The sequence below is a fragment of the Schistocerca cancellata genome, chromosome 8 (assembly GCF_023864275.1).
Source record: "Schistocerca cancellata isolate TAMUIC-IGC-003103 chromosome 8, iqSchCanc2.1, whole genome shotgun sequence".
NCBI lineage: Eukaryota > Metazoa > Arthropoda > Insecta > Orthoptera > Acrididae > Schistocerca > Schistocerca cancellata.
The window spans coordinates 459,582,962-459,609,126 of NC_064633.1; the positions used below are offsets into that span (position 1 = coordinate 459,582,962).

The 26,165-nt window shown below is 39.8% G+C and overlaps 1 protein-coding gene across 2 annotated transcripts in view; it reads left to right on the plus strand.

Annotated features, from left to right (window-relative positions):
* Positions 1 to 25,122, plus strand: part of LOC126094530 (pre-mRNA cleavage complex 2 protein Pcf11-like) — a 144,799-nt gene extending 119,677 nt beyond the window's left edge. For both annotated transcript variants that reach the window (XM_049908949.1, XM_049908950.1), the window contains exons 16-20: positions 15,083 to 15,452; positions 15,903 to 16,129; positions 16,525 to 16,751; positions 22,307 to 22,685; positions 24,609 to 25,122. In XM_049908949.1, the coding sequence (XP_049764906.1) occupies positions 15,083 to 15,452; positions 15,903 to 16,129; positions 16,525 to 16,751; positions 22,307 to 22,685; positions 24,609 to 25,060 (1,655 nt within the window). In that variant the 3' untranslated portion in view covers positions 25,061 to 25,122. The remainder of the gene's footprint in view (positions 1 to 15,082; positions 15,453 to 15,902; positions 16,130 to 16,524; positions 16,752 to 22,306; positions 22,686 to 24,608) is intronic.
* The last annotated feature ends 1,043 nt before the right edge of the window (positions 25,123 to 26,165 follow it).

The following is a 26,165-nucleotide window of genomic DNA, read 5'->3' on the forward strand; positions in this document are numbered from 1 at the left end:
CACTTGTGCTGCTTATATAAAATTTATGGCTTCACATAACTACACACAAAAATATATTTTGCTTTACTTAAATGGAAATAGCCTGAAAGTACCTACAGTTACTTTTGCATAGTGTTTATCAGAGATTTGGGTGATGGGTACAGTGATGAAGGATCCGTAAGAGCTGCAAATAAAAACTTTTTGAGCAGTCGGGAATACTATCAGTTGTATTAAGGTGAGCTGTCTGAACTGAAATCCTGGCGATGGCGTAAAAGTATTTGCGCACTGCTGTGAAAGGAGACTCTTACAAATAAGAGGTGCATTCAAGTTCTAAGGCCTCCGATTTTTTTTCTAATTAACTACTCACCCGAAATCGATGAAACTGGCGTTACTTCTCGACGTAATCGCCCTGCAGACGTACACATTTTTCACAACGCTGACGCCATATTTCATGGCACGGCGAAGGCTTCTTTAGGAGTCTGTTTTGACCACTGGAAAATCGCTGAGGCAATAGCAGCACGGCTGGTGAATGTGCGGCCACGGAGTGTGTCTTTCATTGTTGGATTGTTGGAAAAAGCCAAAAGTCACTAGGAGCCAAGTCAAGTGAGTATGGAGCATGAGGAATCACTTCAAAGTTGTTATCACGAAGAAACTGTTGTGTAACGTTAGCTCGATGTGCAGTGAAACAGCACACGCGCAGCCCTTCCCGGACGTTTTTGTTGCAGTGCAGGAAGGAATTTGTTCTTCAAAACATTTTCGTAGGATGCACCTGTTACCGTAGTGCCCTTTGGAACGCAATGGGTAAGGATTACGCCCTCGCTGTCCCAGAACATGGACACCATCATTTTTTCAGCACTGGCGGTTACCCGAAATTTTTTTGGTGGCGGTGAATCTGTGTGCTTCCATTGAGCTGACTGGCGCTTTGTTTCTGGATTGAAAAATGGCATCCATGTCTCATCCATTGTCACAACCGACGAAAAGAAAGTCCCATTCGTGCTGTCATTGCACGTCAACATTGCTTGGGAACATGCCACACGGGCAGCCATGTGGACGTCCGTCAGCATTCGTGGCACCCACCTGGATGACACTTTTCACATTTTCAGGTCATCATGCAGGATTGTGTGCACAGAACCCACAGAAATGCCAACTCTGGAGGCGATCTGTTCAACAGTCATTCGGCGATCCCCCAAAACAATTCCCTCCACTTTCTCGATCATGTCGTCAGACCGGCTTGTGCGAGCCAGAGGTTGTTTCGGTTTGTTGTCACACGATGTTCTGCCTTCATTAAACTGTCGCACCCACGAACGCACTTTCGACACATCCATAACTCCATCACCACATGTCTCCTTCAACTGTCGATGAATTTCAATTGGTTTCACACCACGCAAATTCAGAAAACGAATGATTGCACGCTGTTCAAGTAAGGAAGACGTCACCATTTTAAGTATTTAAAACAGTTCTCATTCTCACCGCTGGCGGTAAAATTCCATCTGCCGTACAGTGCTGCCATCTCTGGGACGTATTGACAATGAACGCGGCCTCATTTTAAAACAATGCGCATGTTTCTATCTCTTTCCAGTCCGGAGAAAAAAAATCGGAGGCCTTAGAACTTGAATGCACCTCGTAAAATGTGTTCATAGGTGACACAATACAGTAATAGTGCCTCAGATGTTACCCAACTCCTGTATAATGTTTTTTGACAGTCTAGGAGAATGCAGGCAAGCAGTAGGGTAGAATCACTTCAGGCAGTCTCCCTCGTCAGTGTTCTTGGATTGCATCTGCAAGACATTTCAATTGTTGCCAATAAGTGTCATCAGTGACGGTTGCACTACGGGGAAGCAATTCATAGTACACCACATAGCCACTGTTCCATCAGGTGCATAACATTATCTTCAGTGGAAGTGTGCAGGTCTTTGTAAGGGGAGTTGCTGCTTTGTTTGGGCTCATCCATTCCTTCTTATCTATATCTTAAGATAAAGACACAGTTTCTCACCACTGTAATGATACAGATGAGGAATGGTCAATGTTGTTCACAAGCCAATCGACGAAGAGCAAGCAGAGACGCACATATGGCCACCTGCTGCTTTTTGTACTTTGGCTTAGAGCATGAGAGGTACCCAACACTTGATTTTTGAACTTTCTCCACTGAACGCATTTGTCACACAATGGTGGTATGATCACAGTTCATCACCTTTGTCAATTCTGGAGTATACTGATGAGGATCATTGTCAATTAATGTGTTTAAACAGCCTTCATCAGACCCCAAACTTCCTGAACATGGAGAATCACTAAAGTCATTTAATATCAAAATGATCCTCCTCAAAACAAGGAAACCATTTTATTCCTGTGCTCTGTCCAGCAGCATTATCATCATACACAGCACAAATGTCTCTGGCTGCCTCTACTGCTGTCACTCCTACATTGAACTCAAAACAGAATAATATTTCAAAAATGTTCAGATTTCTCTCTAGCATCCACAGTTCCACTCACTGTTTCCAAATGAAAATATGTAAACTCAAATAGCAACAGTGTACAAAAAATAAATAAATAAATGAATAAATAAATTGGCAACTGATAAGTAAACCCATAGCTACCAGAACACTGACAGGCAAAACAAAAAAGTATGCATCAACCTAATATTTTTTATCCCTGAATACTGTTTTTTCACAATAAAATGTGTATCACGTGCATCTACAGACTTTCAGAATGTTAATTTACTATTTTTCGTCCAAGTACATCTGTCATTCTGTTTTTCCCACAGGTTAAAGCAAAAAATATTTTTCTTCAAAATTTCTTGTAACGATAATTTTTATTTTTATTTAATTAATTTATTTATTTTCCTGTGGCAGCTGGCAAAAAATTTTTACTTTTGGAAAGTACTACACTAAAAAGGAGAAGTCTGATAATTGTTTTTTGGAATTTTAACTAACTCTTGAATTATGACTGATTGGCAATGTTGTAGGATGGTGAAATGAATTCGAGGTGTTTATTTTCGTGACAGTCACTATAGTAGAAATATGCACCTAAAGCTTATGAAATATGGATATTCAGCATGGCAAGGTATAAGTTACCTACCAGTTTTATGTCTCTTTTCAGTTTACTTTGTTTTAATCATTAGACTGCTCTATATGTGTTGCCATGCACTGTTGCTCCTATTGCCTACTGCTCTATGTGTGTTAACATTTGCTACCTTACTGATTCGCGTGTGCTCTGGATATGTGAAAACTGGCTGCTGCTCAGGGTGACTGTGTGCTTCAGTTGCAATTCCTATGTATTGTTTGCTTCTGTGATCGTGTGCTGCTGTTTCCAATTTAGCTTTTAGTTATGAGCTATTGACTTAAATTTTGCAAAAGATGGCATACCACAATAATTATACTGAGGAATAGAGTTTGGAAATTCTCACTAGACATGGCAGTGTGAATGAATGCTTCAGTTGTGGTGGTGACACAGTCAAGATGTACATCAGATGCCTGTTATACAGGTGATGAAAATTCTTCAGTATCTGAAAGAAGTATTGATATGTGTGGGGAAAAAACACATTTTAGAGATACATTTGACTCTATGAAAAGTTGATTTTTGCCAATATCTGCAATGTAGCAGATAACAATAGCTTTTATTTACACACCAAGGCATATATGCCAGAATCAGTGTAGTTTCTACATTTACATGTATACAGTGTAACCCCACTTTTACATTCTTGGAAGTCACGTTTTGCCAACATATACAACATTTCTTGTATTGCTCTCATCAAATGTCCTGTGTTCAAAATGTTAATTTGTTCCCAATTTTGGTTAACATATCTGCAATTTTGCCATGATTTACACTTTAGGAAACAATGTAGATGGAAAAAAACTGACATAAAAAGATGTGTCATGGGGTTGTCCTCCAAGTAGTGTTAGCAAATGTTACTTTGTTTAGTATCTTGACACCAGGGTTCTCTGCTCCACAGATCTGAATCTATAAAAGTCAGAACAATTTGTGCTTTGTCTCCTGCTGCTGCCAGGCTCCATGGCATGATGTCTGATCAGAGTAACCAGGTTTGTTCAAATGAAGGTATCATGACCAGTCACAATGATTTTCAAACTGTCTCCACTGTGCATGCACAGATTTGTGAACATCATGACACCTTTGCATTACTCGGAATGCAAGTTTTGCGGTTTGGCCACTTGTAGTGGCAGTCGTCACTTTTCCTCTCTTCACATTGCTCAAATGTTTCTAGTTCAAATAAAGGAACATTGCAGCAGTTACATATTTTTTCATGCTTACTAAGGTATGATTTCAGAATTTATTCTCATTGTCAAGTGAAATATTCATGTAAGTATTTTTGGTGATGTTTCACCAAAAACGTGAATCATGTGAGACCTTAATTTTTCCTGGCGAATCGAATGCTCAAATAACTTACGGGTTTGCTGCCGGGTGACGTCGTCGAACACCGCCGATATTTCGATAGGAGCACACCCTGCCATTCTCAAGGAACAAATGCAAGGAAGAAAAAATGTGCAAGCAAATTTAGTGCCTCGGTTCACAGAGGAGAAACAAGGAAGACACCACATACAGAACAAGTTTCAACACAACCAAAGATAACCAACAACAGAAATATCGATGGTTACTATTAATCAACAGGTGAAGTAGCACTAATTCTGTCCCTCTGTTTTTTGATGAGAGACAGAGTCGGATTCCAAGCAGCATTTAAACAAAATCCACCATCTCTGTTAATAAGGTTGCTTGATAGTCTGATTTCAACAGCTTCCTTAATAACACTATCCCTATAGCTGGATGTGCAAGCCAGAATCTCTGTGTTGTTGTATTCCATAGGATGACCGGTGTCAAGGCAAAGCTGACCCTACTAAGAGTGTTGAGAGAAAGACAAATAACCTCCTGAAGAAAAGTTCTTTGTCACAGGAGACTATCAAGAGTCTTAATTCTTACTGTGCTGTACCACCTAGATTATATGGCCTCCCTAAGGTCCATAAAGAGTCTGTCCCGTTGAGGCCTATTGTTTCTAATATTGGTGCTCCGACATATCGTGTAGCTAAACATCTTGCTAGTCTGTTGAGCCCACTAGTAGGTAGGTGTGAACACCACATTAAGAACTCTGCAGATTTCTTAAGTCGATTGCAGGGATTGCGTTTGAATGACTCTGATATTTTAGTCAGTTTTGATGTGGTTTCTCTTTTCACTCGCATTCCTCTCTCTGATTTGTTGCAGCTAATTGAGGTTAACTTTGGTGTAGAGTTAACAAATTTGTTTCGACGTGTGCTGACTTCCACTTACTTTTTATTCAATGGTCAGTACTACGAACAGACTGATGGAGTTGCAATGGGAAGCCCGTTGTCACCTACGGTGGCCAATTTGTTTATGGGGGACTTTGAGGAATGTGCATTGGAGTCAGCGATCTTGAAACCTGCATGTTTTTTTCAGATATGTAGATGACACTTTTGTTGTGTGGCCTCATGGTAGTGAGAATTTAAACCGGTTTTTGGAACATTTGAATTCAATCCACCCGAATATTCAGTTTACTATGGAGGTGGAAAAGAATGGGTGCCTTACCTTCCTTGATGTGTTGGTCAAAAGGAAGACTGATGGTACGTTGGGACATTCTGTTTATAGGAAGCCCACCCACACTGACTTGTATCTGCGAGCTGATAGTTGTCACCATCCAGCTCAGCGTGAAGGAGTACTTTGCACCTTGGTTCACAGGGCTCACGTTATCTCAGACCCTGAAAGTTTGGCACATCTCAAAGTCACCTTTTGTCAGAATGGTTATAGTGAGAGGCAGATCAAACGTGCGTTGCGCCATCAGCCTTCTGTGCAACGGATGAGTGATGATAGCAACGAAGTGGCACCTAAGTCTACGGCCTTTTTGCCTTACGCAAGGAAGCATTTCCAACAGGATTGGCCGTATTTTGCGGAAATATGATGTGAAATGTGTTTTTCGACCACGTTCTAAGATTAAGGCCCTGTTGGCGTCCGTAAAAGATGATCTTGGTTTGCCTAAGGCTGGGGTCTATCGTATTCCTTGCAGTTGGGGCATGTCATACATTGGTCAGACAAACAAGACTGTGGAAGACCGGTGTATTGAACATAAGCGTCACACACGCTTACAACAGCCGAGCAAATCCGCTATTGCAGAACATTGCCTTGGCACCGGTCATCCTATGGAATACAACAACACGGAGATTCTGGCTTGCACATCCAGCTATCGGGATAGTGTTATTAAGGAAGCTGTTGAAATCAAACTATCAAGAAACCTTATTAACAGAGATGGTGGATTTTGTTTAAATGCTGCTTGGAATCCGGCTCTGTCTCTCATCAAAAAACAGAGGGACAGAATTAGTGCTACCTCATCTGTTGATTAATAGTAACCATCGATATTTCTGATGTTGGGTATCTTTGGTTGTGTTGACACTTGTTCTGTGTGTGGTGTCTTCCTTGTTTCTCCTCTGTGAACCGAGATATTAAATTTGCTTGCACATTTTTTCTTCCTTGCATTTGTACCTTGAGAATGGCAGGGTGTGCTCCTGTCGAAGTATCGGCGGTGTTCGACGACGTCACCCGGCAGCAAACCCGTAAGTTATTTGAACGTGAATCATGGTTTGCACATGTGGTTCTCTGCATAATGCAGGGAGCACTGTGCAAAAGAGGCAGAACAACACACATTAAAACATCATGCAGAGTACTTTCTGCCTGGACAGAACACTTACATATAAGACGCAGGTACCATAAACATACAACACATTGCCAACAATTTTGTCTCATTTACTCTTATCACTATCAGTACCAGTATTCACTTTATCACTCTCACTTCTACTTCTTCTCTTCATTATATTCACACAGTACTTCATCCTCACTGTGCATTCAATTTGCAGCATTTCTTGGACCCCTTTATGATGGGCTCTGATGATAATGAGGACTATGAAGCAAGAATCCACTCTGTCATGGTCTTCTTCTAGGAGGCAGCCTGAATACATTTTTTGGAGATTGTCCTTGAACGGATTGTTTATGGCCACATCTAATATCTGGGCCATTCCATGTCATGGGGACCAGGGGTCCCCACTCTACCATCTCCAAATCTAATGAAATTGGCGTGGAGGTTGTATACGGTCTTTCATGGTTATACCGTATTTCCTCGAATCTAAGCTGCACCTGAAAAATGAGACTCAAAATCGAGGAAAAAAAAAAATTGCTGAATCTAAGCCGCACCTGAAATTGAGACTCGAAATTCAAGGGGAGGCCAAAGTTTTAGGCCGCATCTCCAAATCGAAAAAAAGTTGGTCCATTGTAATATGAGAGACAATTTAGATCGAATGAATGATGATACAACTACAATAGTTTGGTTCGAGTCGTAAGCTTAGCACTTAAGCTTTACCAGGTAGCCATTGCTATGCGTCAGGTGCTCCGACCGTATTTATCTGATAAGTGCCATTTTCTTTGTTATAGGTGTTTACGTCACTCTAAGCTGAAAATGCATTACTGTACTGTGTCATGCATTGTTTGTCGCATTCTGATACCGCGTGTTTACGGCCTGTCGTCGCTCGCGGCATGGCTTGTTTTTGTGTGCGCTAACGCCGCAAAAAAAAAAAAGAGAGAGAGAGGAAGGAAGGAATCGTCTCATTAGCGAAACAATGGCAAGAGACTGCTATTTGTTGTTACTTACACTGCTGCTTCCTTTGATAATGATCAACAAGAACCAAATAATAGACTGCGTATGATAGATAATGTTCTGAACGAGAGTTTAGCGAAAAATTTTCTCCGTTTGAAAATCTTTGCAGGCACCTCTTTAGTACATTACATTCTGTACAGAAATTAGTCATCTTAGATTTAAAAATCTAGTCAATTGCCATGCCTCATTTCTGACTGTATCACTATTAGGCATAAGAATAATAGGAATATAAACATGATATGATATGTATATTCTTCCGCGTTTGCTATTGTCTCACTCTAGTTTCGTAGTTTATTAGGCAGACAGGATTTAAACGAGACAGCAGAAAACACGAAACAATACGTGGCAAAATGTTTATATTCGTATTATTCTTATGGTGAAGAGAATACTGCATGTGAGTCACAATTCATAAAAATTCCTATTAGCAACCATCTCTTCTGATGGGTAGGAAAAAATTCAGAATGTAGAGTTGGCCATATTGAGAAACATCCCAAACAGTCTTGCCAGTCAGATTTTCGTAGTACATTGAAATGCTGCTACATTCGAAGATGAAAAATACGGAATTTGTATTTACTTCGTTGGATAATGTACGAAAATGCAGTGGTCGAAATTCGGGGTGGAGAAAAAGGCTCTTCTTCCACTTTTTTAATGACGCAGAGGTTTTGGTGCCAGTATTTATCTTTGTGCCTCCAAAGCATGCCTATGTAGCGCTACATATATTTGACGGCAGAAGTTAGTTGTGACGGCACCCACCAACATTTTTCAGAACTTCCGCTTGCTTTGCACTCGGCATTGTTCCATAATAAAATGCACTGTTGTCATTTTGGCTACAGATGGTAGTTGTGTTGCTGCAAGTAGCTTAATGTTTGTAAGAAGACAAGGTAGCGGATATAATCCGCACCCTAACTTTTAGAGGATGAAATTTGATTAAAAGTGTGACTATTTTTGGTCCAGCACAGTAAGTATTGAAGGAAGGGCATAGTTGTAGACTTTCCAAAAACATCGATTATGATGAATGAAATTAAGTCCAATGTTTCTACTTCCCAGACAGGTACCAGTTCTAATTGTGTCAGAGGCTAAACAAAGTAAAAAAATTCAGGTAAATCTAATTACATAATAAACAAGTCCCTGACAAGTATTTTGATAAAAAAAAAAGTACCTTGAAAAGTAAAAGCAGGGTTTCGGTGTTTTTTACAAGCCACTTTACAATACCTAGCAGTGCTTACTTCATACTGCTATTGGCAGGTTTTCTTTTTCCATTTGCATATTGAGCTTCGGGGTAGGGGGGGGGGGAGGAATGTCTGTCTAAATCACTCTGTATGCACACTTCTCTCTCTCTCTCTTACTTTGTTCTTGTAATCCTTACGCACAATATATGATGATCAGAATGGTCATACGTTCGTCAAATACAGGTCCTCTAAATTTATCTAACAGGGTTTCGAAAAACTAAGTTTTTTTTCCCATTGGAGGATTTCCTGAGCATTTCTTTTACACCTTTGTATGTTACAATCCTAGCAGCATGTCTCGGAATTCTTTTGGTATCTGTGGGCATGCCTACTTCATAAGGACTGCAAACACTGGAACAGTACACTAGAATTGATTGCTCTAGCACCTTGTAGACAGTTTCCTTTATAGATGCCTTGCTCTTTCTCAGAATTCTTGTAACAAATCACATTCTCAATGATAGGTGGAAAATAAATTGGATTTTAGGAAATGCATTCCTTTTTGCTGTTTATCTGCCTATGATTCATATGAAAAAGCTGAAAATTACCGGCTTCTAGTTCATAGAAACTCTTTTGAACACTAGTTTCTAGCAAAATTATGTCCAGAGATCATTTTCTGCTAGTTTTAAGAATTCCAGCAACAAAGGAGACAGGTTATTTGCAACAAGGAACGTAGTTGTGAAAGTTCATGTGGCATTCCACAGCCAAAACATTGGAAATCAGTTCCACAATTTGGAGAAAGAGGTGGCATAGTGACAACAATCGTGAAACTGTTTAACATTTGGTATATGTTTCTCAGGCTTCATAACTATATAGCAACAACAGTACAACTTCATAGGATCAGGTGCAGTGTGTGAAAAACACAAGATGAACTGAAACTTATGTGATGCTTTCCATGTAGTGAAGTATTATGGTCAGAGAGAATTGTAATACCCTAGAAATGTTTGAGATGGAAAAACTGATAGACAAACTGGTGAAAGAATCAAGAAACCACAGTGTGATCCAGATTGCAACTCTAGTATGGAAGCAGCTGGCTGTACTGTCATACTATTGGGTTGCAAAATCAGTGCAGAAGACTGAAGTGGTAGTAGAACTTTTTCCACAGACCAAAGGCAAGATGGAAATATGCAAATAGTAGCGGAGTCTCATGTGTTGCTGGTAAAATAATTTGTTGGAATGTCTGTCATAGAAAAGAGTAAAAGCAACAGAGGAAGGTACTCTGATGTCTAGAATGTTCTATGATTTCCTCCAAGGCATTTCTCAAATATTATTGAGAATGACCACGCAAGGAAAGGTATGCCATTTCGTAAAACAGTAGTTTTGTGAAAACGGGAAGCACATCAAAACGTTAGGTACAAATGTAGAAAATACAGTAGACAGATAAATGCTGTGCCACGGTTAGACCCTGATATAGGTGGGATCAAAAGGAAGAATTATTGCATGGACAATCACACAGACCTCACCAATTTCATATGCTGTAATATCTACTTAGTTCATGAAGTATAAAAATTAAGAACGAAGTGTATATAGTGTAAATGATGCAAAATTACAGATAATTGTTCATTTCCAGTGTACAACTACTTATTGGACACAAATGAAAAGTATCCCTAGAACTAGATAATTTGGTTTTGGAAGTTGTGTACAGAAATGTTATCCGAGTTCATGTGAATGAAATCTGGTGATGATAAACTATGCATCATTTGATTTTGAAGCTCTACCAGCAGTCATGTTTACAGACAAAAATTACTGGATTTCAGATGTGTTACACCAGGGCGCGCGCGCGCGCACACACACACACACACACACACACACACACACACACACAAAATAAATAAATAAATCCTGGATTTGTCAGTTAAAAACACACTTTTCCTGGCTGAAGATACACATTTTTCCTGATGAAGATACATGTTCTCTGTGTTACGTAACAGTATACTTTCCATTGAAATTGTAAAACTTATCTATCCTTTGAATGACAAAGATTTTATACACTGGTCTAGAACTTCCGGGCACTTTACTAAGTGAAACCCAGCAAAAAAAAATAAGTGTCAATGTGTTTTTGTCAGCCAATCATAGCTCACATCATGTGGTCTCACCAGCCGATGACTGTAGATATTGTGAGTATAGGACATGTGAAATAGTCAGGCAGTAGCAACATCACTGTTAAGCAGTGTGAACACACAAGTAGGAAAACTCATGGTTTAAATTAATATACATAAAGTATAGCTACATGAAAAGCTAAGCTTTCACATATCAAACACAAATGTGCCAGTAAGATTTTAAATAATGACATAAATGTATGGTCTTCGGGGCCTGAAATTTTTCTAAGAAGCTGGTCTTCAAAGTGTTAGTTTAAAATGAGAGTAAAAGGTCTGTGATTTAAGAAATTAATTGCTCATTCTCACCTGTAACATAATTCATCTTCATTTGCTGTATTTTCCTGTGACCAGTCAGAAATAGATTCGTTTGAGCAGCTCCCAAAGAGTGCCAGAAAATAGATGTTACTGTACATGCGCAGGTATGATGACATTGGATGTGTTTGCTCTGTTCATATTCCTTTTGTTGCATTTCTGTCTGGAACTTTGTGTAGTGGGGCATCATGTGATTATGTGCAGCACTGCCACATTTTGTTTGGAGGGGACATACGGAATTATTCTTCTTCAAGCAAGTGTTTTAGTCCTTGGCACAAAATTCATTTCAAAACTAGACTGTACAACGCGAAAGAGCCATAATATATGGTTTGCAATATTGTTATGTAGACATTTCTAATCAAATTTACATCCAAATAGCACTGCAAAAAGCTAATAAAAAAGGTATTTCTGTACACCAGAACTAAGAACAATGAGCTTTTCATTACTTTTTCAAACTATATAAAAATTAATAAGGTTATTTGGGAAGCCAAGAAACTGTATAATAGGCAGTTACAGTGATAAAACACTGTGTGCTGCCAGCTACAACTTACGAAAGAATGGCGTTCTGTAAGTTTTAAGATGTAAACAGCACAAATTAAGAAATAATATCAAGCCTAGAGGAGTACGAGATGAGTGTTGAAACATGTCTTGTGATCGAAAAACATTGTGTTTCATGGAAGGCAGATGTGTAAAATTCTGCTAAAGCTTTTGAGTGTGGTTTTTGGGAATCCAATTTTCTTGGAGTATCTGTAGTATTTTATAACTGGTTCTTTATTGTGGCATAGTACCATACGTGCCTGAATATGAAAACATGCACTTCAAATTCAGTGAACAGTTGAAACTAGCCAAAAGTGTGGAATGAAACACTTCATTTCAAGTGAATCGACTGTCTCTGTGGAAAAGATTAATAAAAGCCAAATGCATATGACGTGAGAGCTGTAAAGGAAGCTAGAATAGCAAAATTATGAAATGTGAATGCGGGTCACATGGAGACTACTCTCCATTCCACTATGGAACCAACTGCGTAGAAAATTTAAGAATTGCCCACTGAGGATGCTACAAAGATGTTGAAACCTATTTGGGCTTGTGTGAAAAACAGTTGTCGGCATAACAGGTGAACCTGAATGCCAATAATTTTTGTAATGGTATACTTACAAGGAGTTCTCGGACATACAAACATCTCCCTTTGAAAGTTGGTTGCAAAAGAGTTACCTTGCTAGCAGAGAGGAACAGGAAACAATTGAAGATTTAAGATTCTGCAGCGTTAATAAGTTACACCCAAAAGACTAAACATGGAGAATCAATGTGCCAAGAAAGCTCAGTTGCTGTCATCCAGGCATTCTTGGTGTACAAGAAGTAATTAAAAGCATCAGCAACACTTCGAATAGTTACCATACAGGACATTTGCACCTTACTCACTCTTATTTACACCATACACTACACAATTTGTGTGTCTATGTCTACATTCAAGGGAGGCTGTTCCAATGCTGCCACACAGGGCACAGACATCTACGAGCACGTCATCTCGTGTGCAGGCAGATGCAGGTACCAGAGGATACCTGCCAGTTGGCCCTATTGAACATGTCCTGCGCATGCACGAGCCCATTGGCCACTCCTGTTTGCAGGTGCTTGACTAGGGCAGTATGACTGCATAGACCGCAGAGCGTCAGTTATTTACCTGCCTCTGCCATAGTACGAAGACTTTTGGTTGCTGTAGTTCAGACCATTTAAAGAGTAATGTTCAACAATTCTGACTGCTCTGTGCATGAGCAAATTTGGCAGCTTGGCCGTGCCACAAAAATTTCCTAGGAAGCATCTGGCAGTTTGCAGCTGCTGCTTATACGGCTAACAGCCACACTTCACAGTGAGAAGGGGGAGATGAAGCTTCTCATACGAAACTTCAGCTCTGCACATGCGTGTGGGCTGGCTGCTCAAACGAACCTAATTTAAACTGTTGTGACGCCAAGTTCATCAAAAGCAGTGTGTTGTTCTTACTACGGTTCACAGTAAACGCTAGTGCATCGAAGCATAAAATAAAGGAAAGGCAACCACTCACCTATAGCTGACGGATGTATAGTGCATAGAAGCACTCAGAAGAATATTATTTACTCTAGGTTTCAAGCTCTTGCTCTTTCTCTAGGAAAAGGACATACAATCACATACACAGTCAGACACACACCTAAATCCTTTCACCAGTGGCTGCAGGTGCGAGTGTACTTTTGCTAGAGAGACAGCAAGAGCTCCAAAAGCTAGTGTAAACACTGCATTCTGTTGAGCGTTTCTATGTGGCACAAATTAGTTAGCTGTAGGGGGGTGGTTTTTACGTATCTGCCGTTTTACGTATCATTCCATCTGGGAATTTCCATTGTTGTTACACTGTATATTAGAGTTATATGAGAGGTGGTCACTATATCCCCTTCTGCTATAAACGGCATGACATAATGACCAGAATCATCATAAAGGTAGCTGAGACCAGGTTTATTCTTTCTGGAGGTAGTACAGTGACGAGTGTTTCAGTTATGACCACTCGGGGATCAACAGATGAACGGATGAAATAGCCACTGCACACTCCAGAAAATATTCAGCACAGGGAGAGGCTGGCTACGTGGTGATTCATCCCCAGATAGCAGCCCGAATAAAAGGAACTTAGTTTGCATGTAGCAGTCAAAGCACCAAGTGTGTTTGGAGCAGTCAGAAAGATATTGCTCTTTGGTTGAGTGAATGGAAAACTCAGGTATATCAGAATTAAATGATGCTGTCGCAGACAAGGTATGGGAGCAGAAATAAGTTTTGTACTTCCACATACCTCTTTCCTTTCTTCTGGTCCCTCATACTCCAAATTTTCACTTACATGCCATTGCTTGCCTGTTGTGTGACAATCCTCTAAATCTGGAGTTTATATAACCTTTGCACTGTACTTTGCTTCTTAATCCATGACTGTTGTGGATACTTTAACTGGATGCTCCACGATTCCCTAGGTGCTGATGATGCTCTTAAACACGGCTTCTGGGTTTTCCTTAAATGCTGTTCACGTGTCCCATTCAACCGACTCACTCACTGCTGTGGATTACTTTCGTATATTGGTGAATAAAAAATACAACACACGTCTCTTTGCATGCTATCATTGGGACAAAACCTCATTGTAATATCTTCAAGACATTTAAGAAATGTGACAGTTGTTATGACCATGTTGACTCCTGATGGGCAGGATGAACAGGACTGTCTTTTGGGTATAACAACTAGTATCTCAAGATGAAATGAGATACTGTTCTACTCTGTTTTAGATAAAATTCTGATATCTTATCTCTACACACGAAGTCTATGCATTGTGTTTTTACCTCGGCAAACTCTTACTTATTTTGATACAGTACAGTAACTTTGATGAATAACAAAAAGAGATTTAGTCCTTCATCAAGCGAAGATATCGGACTGTAAAATGTGCAAGCATCAAATTTTTTTCACTCAATAATTTGCTTAAAATTGGACGATGTTTCTCAGCACAGGTAACAGCATTAAGCAAGCTGTACAGTGACAGTAAAGCTATTCTCAGCACAGAATGCAGAAATCTCATCTGTAGCAGTCAAAGGAGTTAATGAACATACATAACAATGAGCCACTGCCCTATACTACTTCCAGCCATTTTATACACAGCAAACAGCAGTAAATTGACAGGTGGTACTGACAGATGTCTTTATCAGACATTGATGAAGGGTGTAGTAGCAAAACGTGTCTAAGCTAGTTGTAATATTGTGTTTTATTAACTTTCTTGGAGATGCAGTAATTTCTTTTATGTACTATCATTGCAGGCCAACTTCCACTGGAGATGCTGACAAGTTTGATTCCAGCATCAATGGCCCCTGCTGCTGCTTCAGGTGTTGGGTATTGTGTGGAACAGCAAGATTCAAGTACCACACAGCCACAGCAACAGTCGCAGTCACAGCAGCAACAGCAGCAGCAGCAACCGCAGCAGACTACATCATCAAGCACATTGTCATTGCTGCCAGGATTAGGAGAAGTTAATGTTGAGGAATTATTCCGCAAGCTTGTTGCTACAGGAATTGTACCAGCAGGTCAGAGTACCTCAGGAACAGGGGTAGCTGAGGAGAAAAAGACTGCAGATGATCCGGCCACCCAGATCAAACCAGTTGACTTTTCTCAGCCAGAAACACTACGAGTGTGAGTATAAAGCAGTTTTTTTATTTGTCTAAGTAAGAAAATGGAAATAGTATCCCAACACTGAGCATTTCATACATACAATGGTCTTAAGCTTAATACTGTGGAGTTTCCATCTTACCTTAATTTGCATGTGCTACAGATGTCATTCATTGGAGACAGTAAGAATTTAGGTATCTCTGCAGGTGCCCCGAGATACATTGCTGCTGAACTGCTGCCTTCTAGCATTAAAACAAAAGTGACAAAGCCTTAGCAAAACACTTTTCTTAACTTACTGATTGGGTCTTCATTTATTATTGTTTTGTATGTATTTCACAGACCAGAGTAATATAATATATAGTGATATGCAGAAATTATAAGATCATCAATCATTTCTGTCAGTGTTTTTATGCCAAGTACATATGTTTCAGTCATAAAAGTGTTCCTGATAAACATGTTTCTGTTTGACTTTAGACGGCAACCTGCTCTTGTGGCACAGTTATACTCAGGGATTCAATGCAGCTCTTGTGGTGTGCGTTTCCCACCTGAGCATACAATGAAGTATTCACAGCACTTGGATTGGCACTTCAGACAGAACAGGAGAGAACGTGACAGCACGAGAAAGGCTCAGAGTCGCAAATGGTATTATGACGTCTCAGACTGGATCCAGTTTGAGGAAATTGAAGACCTTGAAGAGAGAGGTAAGGCACAAACATTCAAGTTCTTTTGTTGCTGTCCCTCTGAGCCTTGCAGCCACCGAAGTGGTTATGTGTATTTTATCTTTTTAAGTGTTAAATTTTATATGAGACTTTAAGCTAAAGGAAGTCAATCCATGAAATTCACATTATCAGGTGCACAGAGGCACTAAATAAAAACTTCTTGAGGATAGAATCCAAAAATTTTAGTTCACTGTTCCCTTAACCCAATTAAATGTTTAGGACTGCCTTTCATTGGATCTTAACTGGTGCCAGTTGCGTTCATAGTTTCTCCCATAGCTTTTCCTCTGTAATCACTGTACTTACTCTATAATGTAAGGATTGTAGTTGTTTGGTTAGCTCCATTGTGTGTTAATGTTTGTTTTCCTTTCCCTTCTTAGCTCAAAGTTGGTTTGAGACCCAGCAGGCGGGAGCAGCTGGAACTGCTGAAGAATCTTCAAATGAAATTCCAAGTGTATCAGCTGAAGGCCAAGAGGATGCCGTATGTGATGTTTGCCATGATCACTTTGAGCAGTTCTATAATGAAGAGCGTGAAGAATGGCATCTGCGCATGGCTATTCGTGTAGACGGTCATGTATATCATCCATTGTGTTATGAAGATCTTAAGGTAATAAGCTTACCTTCTCTACACAAACATTTCAGACTTGTAATTACAAAGACTCTAAATATAAAGGTTCCAGATTCAAGTCCTGGTCTGGCACACAGTTTTAAGTCTCAAATTAACACAGCTGCAGAGTGGAAATTTCATTCTTGGTTTATGAACAAAGATGGAGTGTGTAGGCTATTTCTGCTCTTCTGACATTGAAAACTTCAGTAACCAGTGGGCATTCAGTATTTTCTGATTATTGTCCTATGAAGACAGTCAGTGCAGACTGTAAATGTGTTTATAATGTGGATAATGTTTTCCATACAATTTTATTTGTTACTGATAGTTTTTTTTTACCCTGGTAACCAATATATATAATGTAAACAAATGAGACTTGTCACTTATGGGATGAATTGCATTCAGATTCTGCTTGTTGCAAGACTCAGGAATTCACTGAAGCATGTGCAACAGGTGGTGTTAGGAATTGACAATACTGCCATTACCCTCTCTTCTTCCCGTATGGCCCACCTTTGTGACTATATCTGTAGAGGGAAAATGACTATTAACACCCATGCACACCTCTCACCCACTTACTCACATGTACACACCTGTCTCCTTACATTGTGATCATTCAACTGCCAGCTCTTTCCTGGCCCATGGTGAGTGTAGTGGGATGAGGTGAGGTTGCAGAGTGGGGAGGAGTGAGGGATGGAGAGAGTCTGGAGGCAGCAAGGGAGTTGGGGGAGGAAGCGTCCAGTGGCTCATGGGAGAGTGGGGAGCCATCCATGGTCTAGCTAGGGGTGCAGGTAGATGGGCAGGTAGCAGACAGCTGAGCACACAATTTCACAGACTAGGGCGTGAGTAAAGGGAAAGGATTGCTGTGCATGTGCGTGCGTGCGTGCGTGCGTACGTACACACACACACACACACACACACACACACACTACTGGGTGGGGGGACAGCGAGTTACCTTAGGTTTAGGCCAGGGAGGTTTCAGGAGCGAAGGATGTGCTGTAGGGGTAGCTCCCATCTGCACAGCTGAGAAAAGCTGTTGGTGGTGGGGAGGATCCAGATGGAACAGGGTATGGAGCAGCCATTGAAATCCCGCATATTGTGATCTGCTGCATGTTGGGCCACTGGGTGGTCCACATAGTTTTTGGCAATAGTTTGACAGTGGCCATTTTTCTGGTTGACAGCTGGTTGGTTGTCATACCAATGTAAAACATTGTATAGTGATTGCAGCAGAGCTGGTATATAACATGGCAGCTTTCACAGGTGGCCAGGCCTCTGATGGGGTAGGGTAAGCCTGTGATGGGACTGGAGTAGGAGGCGCTAGGTGGGTGAATAGAGCAGGTCTTGCATCTGGGTCTTCCACAAGGGTATATGATTCCTGTGGGAGGGGATCGAGGTTGGGAGTAGCATAGAGATGGACTAGGATGTTCTGGAGGTTGAGTGGGGAACACCACTTTGGGAGGGGATGGAAGTATCTTGGGTAGTATGTCCCTCATTTTGGGGCATGGTGATAGATAATCAAAACCCTGATGAAGGACATGATTCAGTCGTTCCAGTCCAGGGCGATATTAGGTGACAAGGGGGCTCTTCTTTGTGGTTCGTTCTTGGGATGGATATGAGGATCAGATGTGTGTGTGGATATGGCTTGGGAGATATTGACTGTCTGCAAAGGTCTTTGTAAGCCCTTCAGCATACTGGGCGAGGGAGTTCTCGTCGCTGCAGATGATATGCCTGGTGTGGGTGGGATTTTTTGATGTGAAGAGGTTGTGCTGTCAAAGTGCAGGTACTGTTGGTGATTGGTGGGTTTGATGTGGACCAAGGTGTGGATGGAACCATCTAAGAGGGGATGGACAGCTAGGGAGGTGGCATGTGATGGGTGGAGGAGGACCAGTTGAAGTGGATGGAAGAGAACATGTTCAGATTGTGGAGTAATGAGGAGAAGGCATCCTGGCGTTGGGTCCAGATCATAAAGATGTCATAAATAAACCTGAACCAGACTGGAGTGTGGGAAGTTAGGAATGTTTCCTCTAGGTGGCCCATGAAGAGGTTGGCATAGGAGGGTGCCTTGCAGGTGCCCATGGCTATGCCATGAATTTGTTTACATACCTTCCCTTCAAAGGTGAAGTAGTTATGGGTTAGAATGTACGAGGAATGAAGTGGGTTTTGCAGGGCACTGGGAGAGGTCGTGTTCAATCGTGGCAAGGCCATGGGCGTGAGGTATGTTGGTGTATAAGGAAGCTGCATCTACAGTGACAAGTAGGAACCCAGGAGTAACCAGTTGTTGGTCAGTTTATTTTACAGATTGCTGTCACAAGTTAATAAACATTACAGACTATGCTTGCAGTATGACAGATAGGCTACAAATTTATGTGGTTGAACATAATCAATGTACATCTATTTCGAGCTGTTCAGTGTATCTTTGAATTTGGTATTTCAATAATGAAATTTTAAGTGACAGATCATATCCTTTGCACTTTCCTCAACTGCAGTTTCATTGAATATGGCTAAATGCAAAATTTTTGCATATAGCCAGTGCATGATTAGAATAACTGAATTTAAGGTCCCAAAACATTTTTATTATGCTACATAACATATGATGGAACACATGAGGCAATATTGAAAATAGCTGATGATGGTCGAAGTAGAGAGGATATAAAATGTAGACTGGCAATGGCAAGGAAAGCGTTTCTGAAGAAGAGAAATTTGTTAATATAGAGTGTAGATTTAAGTGTCAGGAAGTCGTTTCTAAAAGTATTTGTATGGAGTGTAGCCATGTCTGGAAGTGAAACGTGGATGATAAATAGTTTAAACATGAAGAGAACAGAAAAGCTTTCGCAATATGGTGCTACAGAAGAATGCTGAAGATTAGATAGGTAGATCACGTAACTAATTATGAGGTATTGAATAGAATTGGGGAGAACAGGAATTTGTGGCACAACTTGACAAGAAGAAGGAATCAGTTGGTAGGACATGTTGTGAGGCGTCAAGGAATCATTAGTTTAGTATTTGAGGGCAGCGTGGAGGGTAAAAATCGTAGGAGGAGACCAAGAGATGAATACAGTAAGCAGATTCAGAAGGATGTGTACTTGGGAGATGATAAAGCTTGCACAGGACAGAATAGCATGGAGAGCTGCATCAAATCACTCTGGACTGAAGTCAACAACAACAACAACATATGAAAAAATTGGGAATGAAGAATAGTACTCAGTTTTGCATAAACCAAAAAAGATTGAAATCACAAAATTTGCCATTGCCATTAACACCATATAAGTTTAATTTTAAAAGTTATACAACCCACAACTGTCTTGCCCCATTCCAGATAAAATTTTAAAATGCTAGAAAATGAAATTTAGCTTATACTGACACATCTTATTACATGACTAACAGTCCTATTGTCAGGAAGCTTAGTCCTTCCAGTCCTCCAATTTAGACTACAGCATCACACCAGTAGTGAGGGCCTCAAGAGTAACACCTGTGAAATTATTTAGGTCACTATACCAGTGTCTTTGATACAGTCAAGGTGAAAGGTCATGAGGAAGGATCCGTTTCTGGCCAGGTGAAAATATTACAGCAGTTGAAAACGAGGAAATTTTACTTGCACAGCTCAGGTCTGTGACCTTATGGTTTCTGAGAAATTGAAGAATTAGTTATTGCAGTCTGTTGCAGTTTATACTTGAGAAGGAAAGTCTGTCATTTACCATGTATACTTATTCAAATGACACTTCTTTCAATATTTTCATTCTTTGGCAAGAGTATGTAACTGTCAAATATTCTATATAACAGGGGAAAAGTGACCAGTGTAAGTGACTACAAAATGGTTACAACTTTTTCTAAGTTACATTTGTCTTCCACTCAGGCTGTCATTGCATTATTTTATTTCATATTCTTGATTGCTACCCAGTTCTATCAGTGTAGTTGTAGCCATTAAGGTTGCTGCCCAGTGTTCATATACTTGTAAGTGATAACTTGGTGTCATGTTGGTACTTCGAAAATCCAGTCACCCCGTTTCATTTCAACTGTAACTCATTTGATGAATTACACTATTGCAGACACACTTGAAAATGGCCACACTGTCCAAACTGTGAAGAAGTGAGGAATATAAAATAAAATAAAACGTAATCCAAGTAACGAACAGCCAGTGTGGCAGATAACTGTAAGTTGAAAAATTTGTTTTGGCTGTGGACCCTATGGCAACTAAAATTTGTTCCACATTTCTCATAACACATTGAGATAATGCCAAAAAGATTGATAACCATGTACAAAACCAGCTGTCAGCCCCAAATGTTTTACATAAACTTATCATGCACTTGAGATGATGAGACTTACCAAACAAAAGCGCTGGCAGGTCGATAGACACACACACACACACAAACAAACACAAACATACACACAAAATTTGAGCTTTCGCAACCCCTGGTTGCTTCGTCAGGAAAGAGGGAAAGACGAAAGGATGTGGGTTTTAAGGGAGAGGGTAAGGAGTCATTCCAATCCCGGGAGCGGAAAGACTTACCTTAGGGGGAAAAAAGGACAGGTATGCGCGCGCGCCCACACACACACACACACACACACACACACACACACACACAAGCAGACATTTGTCAATACGACGAAAATGACTTGGAAAAGTATAAAAACATCTAAACCATTAAAAAGAGTCTTGATTAGATTTAGAAATATAAAAAACTTTGCTGAATTTGATGAGATTCGAATCTACTACCTTCTGCGTGGAAAGTTTATATGCTAACCACTGCACTGCTACATTACATTGTGGAAGGATGTTTCATTATGACTCTGGGTCACAACAGTTAATTGAAACCTTCAAAAATTTGGTTTCACACAATGTTGTGTGAAGCTTATTTAATGTAAGCTGATCTGTCATAATAAATGTAGCCAGACAGGAATTGGAAGTGAACTATCTGTTGTGGCAGTTTGGCAACAAACAGTGAACAGTGTGGGCATGATGTCAAGTGCTCCAAATTGTGGAGAAAACCAGCTCCAGTGAATGGTGCCAATTATAAAGTAATTTTAATTGGACTATAGTAATTGATCATTGTCAAATTATCTAATAGTTCAGTTTTATGTGTAAATTTTCATCAGTGTGAACTTTGCCATGTTGACTCATTTGTCGGGATAACACAGGCAGGGGCAGGTCAGTTAAGCTACCCACTCCTATCAGGTGGTTCTACTAAAGTGTTTTGTGTATGCAGGAGAGATCTGGCTACCCCCAAATGTGAGCTCTTGGTTGGGGCAGTATGATAATGTAGGTTGCAGCCCATCACTCTGGCTGTCCATGTTTTAGCTACTAGCCTGGAGGTGTTGTTTGTCCACATACAAGCATTCAAGCTGGAACAGTCCGGCTTGACTGAAATAGATAAGTTGCTTTGGTAGTATAAAAGCCAAAAGAGGCCCTAGTTCAAATTCTTTTAGAGTGTAATAATAGCGTATATGCAAAGCCAACAATTTTTGTTTTAGAGACAGAAGAGATCTCTCAAAGAAAGGTAATCACAGGTCATATTTTCAACTTGTGTTTGCTTCTGCTTCAGGATCTTCTTCAATTGTTACAGGCATCGGAGGCAGCAGCAGCTGAAGAAGCATCATCTATTGTAGAGGATGCAGAAAATCAAGAAAGTACAAGTAATTTAGACGAGCAGCCAGTGGAAGAGCCTGACCAAGTAGATGGTGAAGAAAACAAAAAAATGGAGGAAGAAATCTCAGCTGAAAAAACTGAATGCATAGAAGAAGCAAAGACAACTTCTGAAAATGAGCAGCCTGATGAGAAAGAAACAGTTAAAGCAGAAGTAAAAGATGAAGCCAGTGAAAATGACCTGGCAGAAGATGTAAAGAAGTTGAATGTTAAGGAGGAACCCATGGAAAGTACAGAGGCAGAACAGACAGAGGAGACAGCAGAACCCAAGGTGAAGACAGAAAATGATGATACTGAAGGTAATATCAATCTCCATTTAATTATGACTATGCTTTGTTGCTATGAGGCAGTCTCTTGCAGATTCTGTATATTGGTATAATGGATGGTTTGTATCCCAAGCATGATCTTGTAAGAAATGTTTATAAATGCTTGTCATTAAAGTTTAAGGAGATTTTGCAGGACATAAAGAAAAATTTCTGAATTAACCAACCCAACTATAGTGTGTGTGATGTGACAGCAGGACGAGATTCTTTACACCTCTCCTGATCTAATTTTTTATTTGGGAGTATCATTTTTTTAGAAGACATGTTCATAGAAGAGAATGGGAAAATCATTACTAATCTATGTTCATTTCCAGTAGCAACAAATCTTTCACATAGTTATGCTTAATGTAGTGAGGTAATTCAAACATGAGATCAGAGTAACAGTATGACTGACAGTTAATTGTTTACATGACATTCATTGTAACAACCACCAATCGATTCTTTGTCACGCCTGTTCCGTTCATTGTTGTTATATCGCTTTGCTATCTTGGGTGCCAGTTGCATCCCACCTAAGCAACAACATCTTCAAGGATTTTTATGAGTAGCTCAATTGAACATGCCATTCACATGTATACTCACCACACTTCACAAGCAGCAAATAATAACATAGCATCAACTAGCATTTTCTGTGACCTGTCTAAAGCATTTGACTGTGAATCACGATATTCTCCTAGACAATATAGCTTTTATGGAATTGGTGTAACCAACCAATGGATGATGTCATGTACTTATTAAATTCAACCAGCATAAGCAAGGGAGAGTCTTCGGACTGGGGAGAAATAACTTTTGAGGGGCCTTACACAAGGCTTAGTCTTAGATCCACCATTATTTCTCAATATATTTGAACAACCTTTTGCCTAACATAAAGGAAGCAGAATGTTCTTTGAGTGGATGACACAAGGATTGTAATCAGTTCAAAGACACGTACAACAAAAGGAGAAATCGTGAATAATGTTTTTTTCTGCAAATAGCCTCCATTTCAGAAAGACATGACATATTCATTTCTCATATCCAAAGGTACCACACCAGTGATAAATGTTACACATGGTGAGGAAATGGAACAAACCTAGGGTGAAAATTTAAAAATTTTTTAGTGTCTATAGTGACGAGAATTTAAACTGGAAAAAATCGCATTTCAGAACTTCTTTATGTTAATATTTTCATTCAACACTGTTGTATGGGACAACTCGTACTGAAGAAAGAAATTGTTCATTCCTCAAAAATATTATGTAAGAATAAAATGTGGTGCCCACTCACAATCATCTTGAAGACATCTGTTTGAATTATGCATTTGGATTACTTCTTCACAGTATATTTAATCCCTCATGAAGTTTGTTGTACATTATCCATTGCAGTTAAGATGTAACAATGATGCACATTATTACAATACAAGAAGAAAAAGATGTTAATCTATGTTAAGGTTATCTTCAGCACAAAAAGCAATGCACAGTGCTGCCACCAAAATTTTGGACCACTTACCCTATAAAATAAAATGTGACAGATAGAAAAGTCAAACTGGAAATATATTTCCTTGTTTATATTGTAGAGCCTTGCCAATACTTGACAGGTCTTCTCTGACCTGTTCTGTGTATATTGTACATGGTCATTTATTTAGGAAAATTTAAGGCTTCACTTGGATTAGCAGGTAATAAAAAATCTGCAGTGTAAGTCAATATCTTGCAGTGGGGTGTCTGAGAAACTGTTGCATGAATTTTTGGTTCCAAGCTCTTTTTATATCCTGGAGATTTGTTAATGTCAAACTAAACCAGACCTGATGTTCCTACATAATTTGTTACTATTGCTGTAGTCTGTGTCATTGTTTAGTGCCTTGAATCTTGTGGCACTATACACAATATTTATATCAAAAGCACATTTACAATCCCAGGAAATTGCTTTCAGGTATGAATGAAGATATGGGTCCTCAGACACCACCTCCATTACTTTTACCATCTGTTGTGGATACTACTCAGGCTGTAGTTGCCTGTACCATAGACGGTAATGTTCAGTTTGAGGATGCTCCGACTCAGCCACCAGCCTTGTCAACAGGTCGCATAAAAATAAATATTGGAAAAATGCCTGCACCTGCTGTTGTACCAGCAGTGGCCGAAAGTGACGGAGATACTTCAGCAGAAGAACCACATTCCCCACTACCCACAAGGCCACTGTCAACTGATATTACTGCACAGGCAGAATCAGTTACAGTGCCTGTTGTGACCTGTGAAACTTTCCAACCACCACCACCTGGTGTTGAACCTGTTTCTCTTAAACCTCGTTTGGTTGGACTGAAGATGACTGAGCTGCCTCCTGTTACACGTGGAACAGAACTGTCAGGCCTGTGCAGCATTATGTAAAGTGTATAGTCCTTCCTTGTGTAAAGTTTTGTACAGCACAAAAATAAATTGTGTACATTATATTTTGAAGTTATTTTACTGAAATCTCTGGCACCTTTTTCACCCTGTGTTCCAGTCCTTAGCTCCCACTTTGTGGAATTAATGGGTATGTTTTGCTAGTTGCCTTATAAATTCGATACACTGAGCTAGTGTTCCATAAGTGCATTTACTGAGTGGAGAGCAAAACTGTAATATCTTCATAAATGACATAGTTTCAATAACCTTATTAAAATAATCTGGGGCGGATAGAGGTGACCATAATGTGAAAATATGAATTTATATTAAAACATGTTTAAATTTGTCAATTTGCTAACATTTTGCAGTATAAACTGTTTAACGAATTCAAGGCTTTACACTAATAGTAATCCGTTTATATCAGTGATATAATTACATAAATAGTAAAATTTTGTGGTTAGCAATTTTGTCTTTCTTCCAGATCAGTATGGAAAATACTTGGATGGTTGCCATGAGTGTCAGTTTCATGTAATCAGTTTTATCTGGTCAAAATAAAGTCTTTGTTGTAAATAACCCTGGTTCTTCATTTTTAACATCCTGATGAGACCTTGTTTCCACCTTTCCATTCCCACAAGGAAGCTGAGACCTATGTACATATGGCAGTAAAGTGAGGGTAGGTGTTAAATTTGAAGGCAGTCACATGACTCTTCTTATTCACTGTGATGTAATTTCCATACAGAACTGGATCTGTAGGCCACCTCCAATATGAAGTAAATTTATTGGGGGAAAAAGCATGCAATATGATACTTACCGTAGTCAGCAACGAACAACCCATGTTTACCAAGTTGCCACTCATGCATGCTATTTTTTTTCCCTGTAAAACAACTTGATTTCTGATGCAGTGTCTGTAATGGATTGTCATCTCATATCAAACATGTATCAAATGTTAGTCCTCGCACAAAAATCCTGAAACTGGTCAGAAAAAGGTCATTGCAGTGGACTGACAAAGTGCCAGCAACTGAAATATTACAGCAATCTTTTCATATCACACTCAGATTTGCTTTTCATGCAAACAGAAAATTGCTCCACCTTGGAAGATCACTGCAAAATT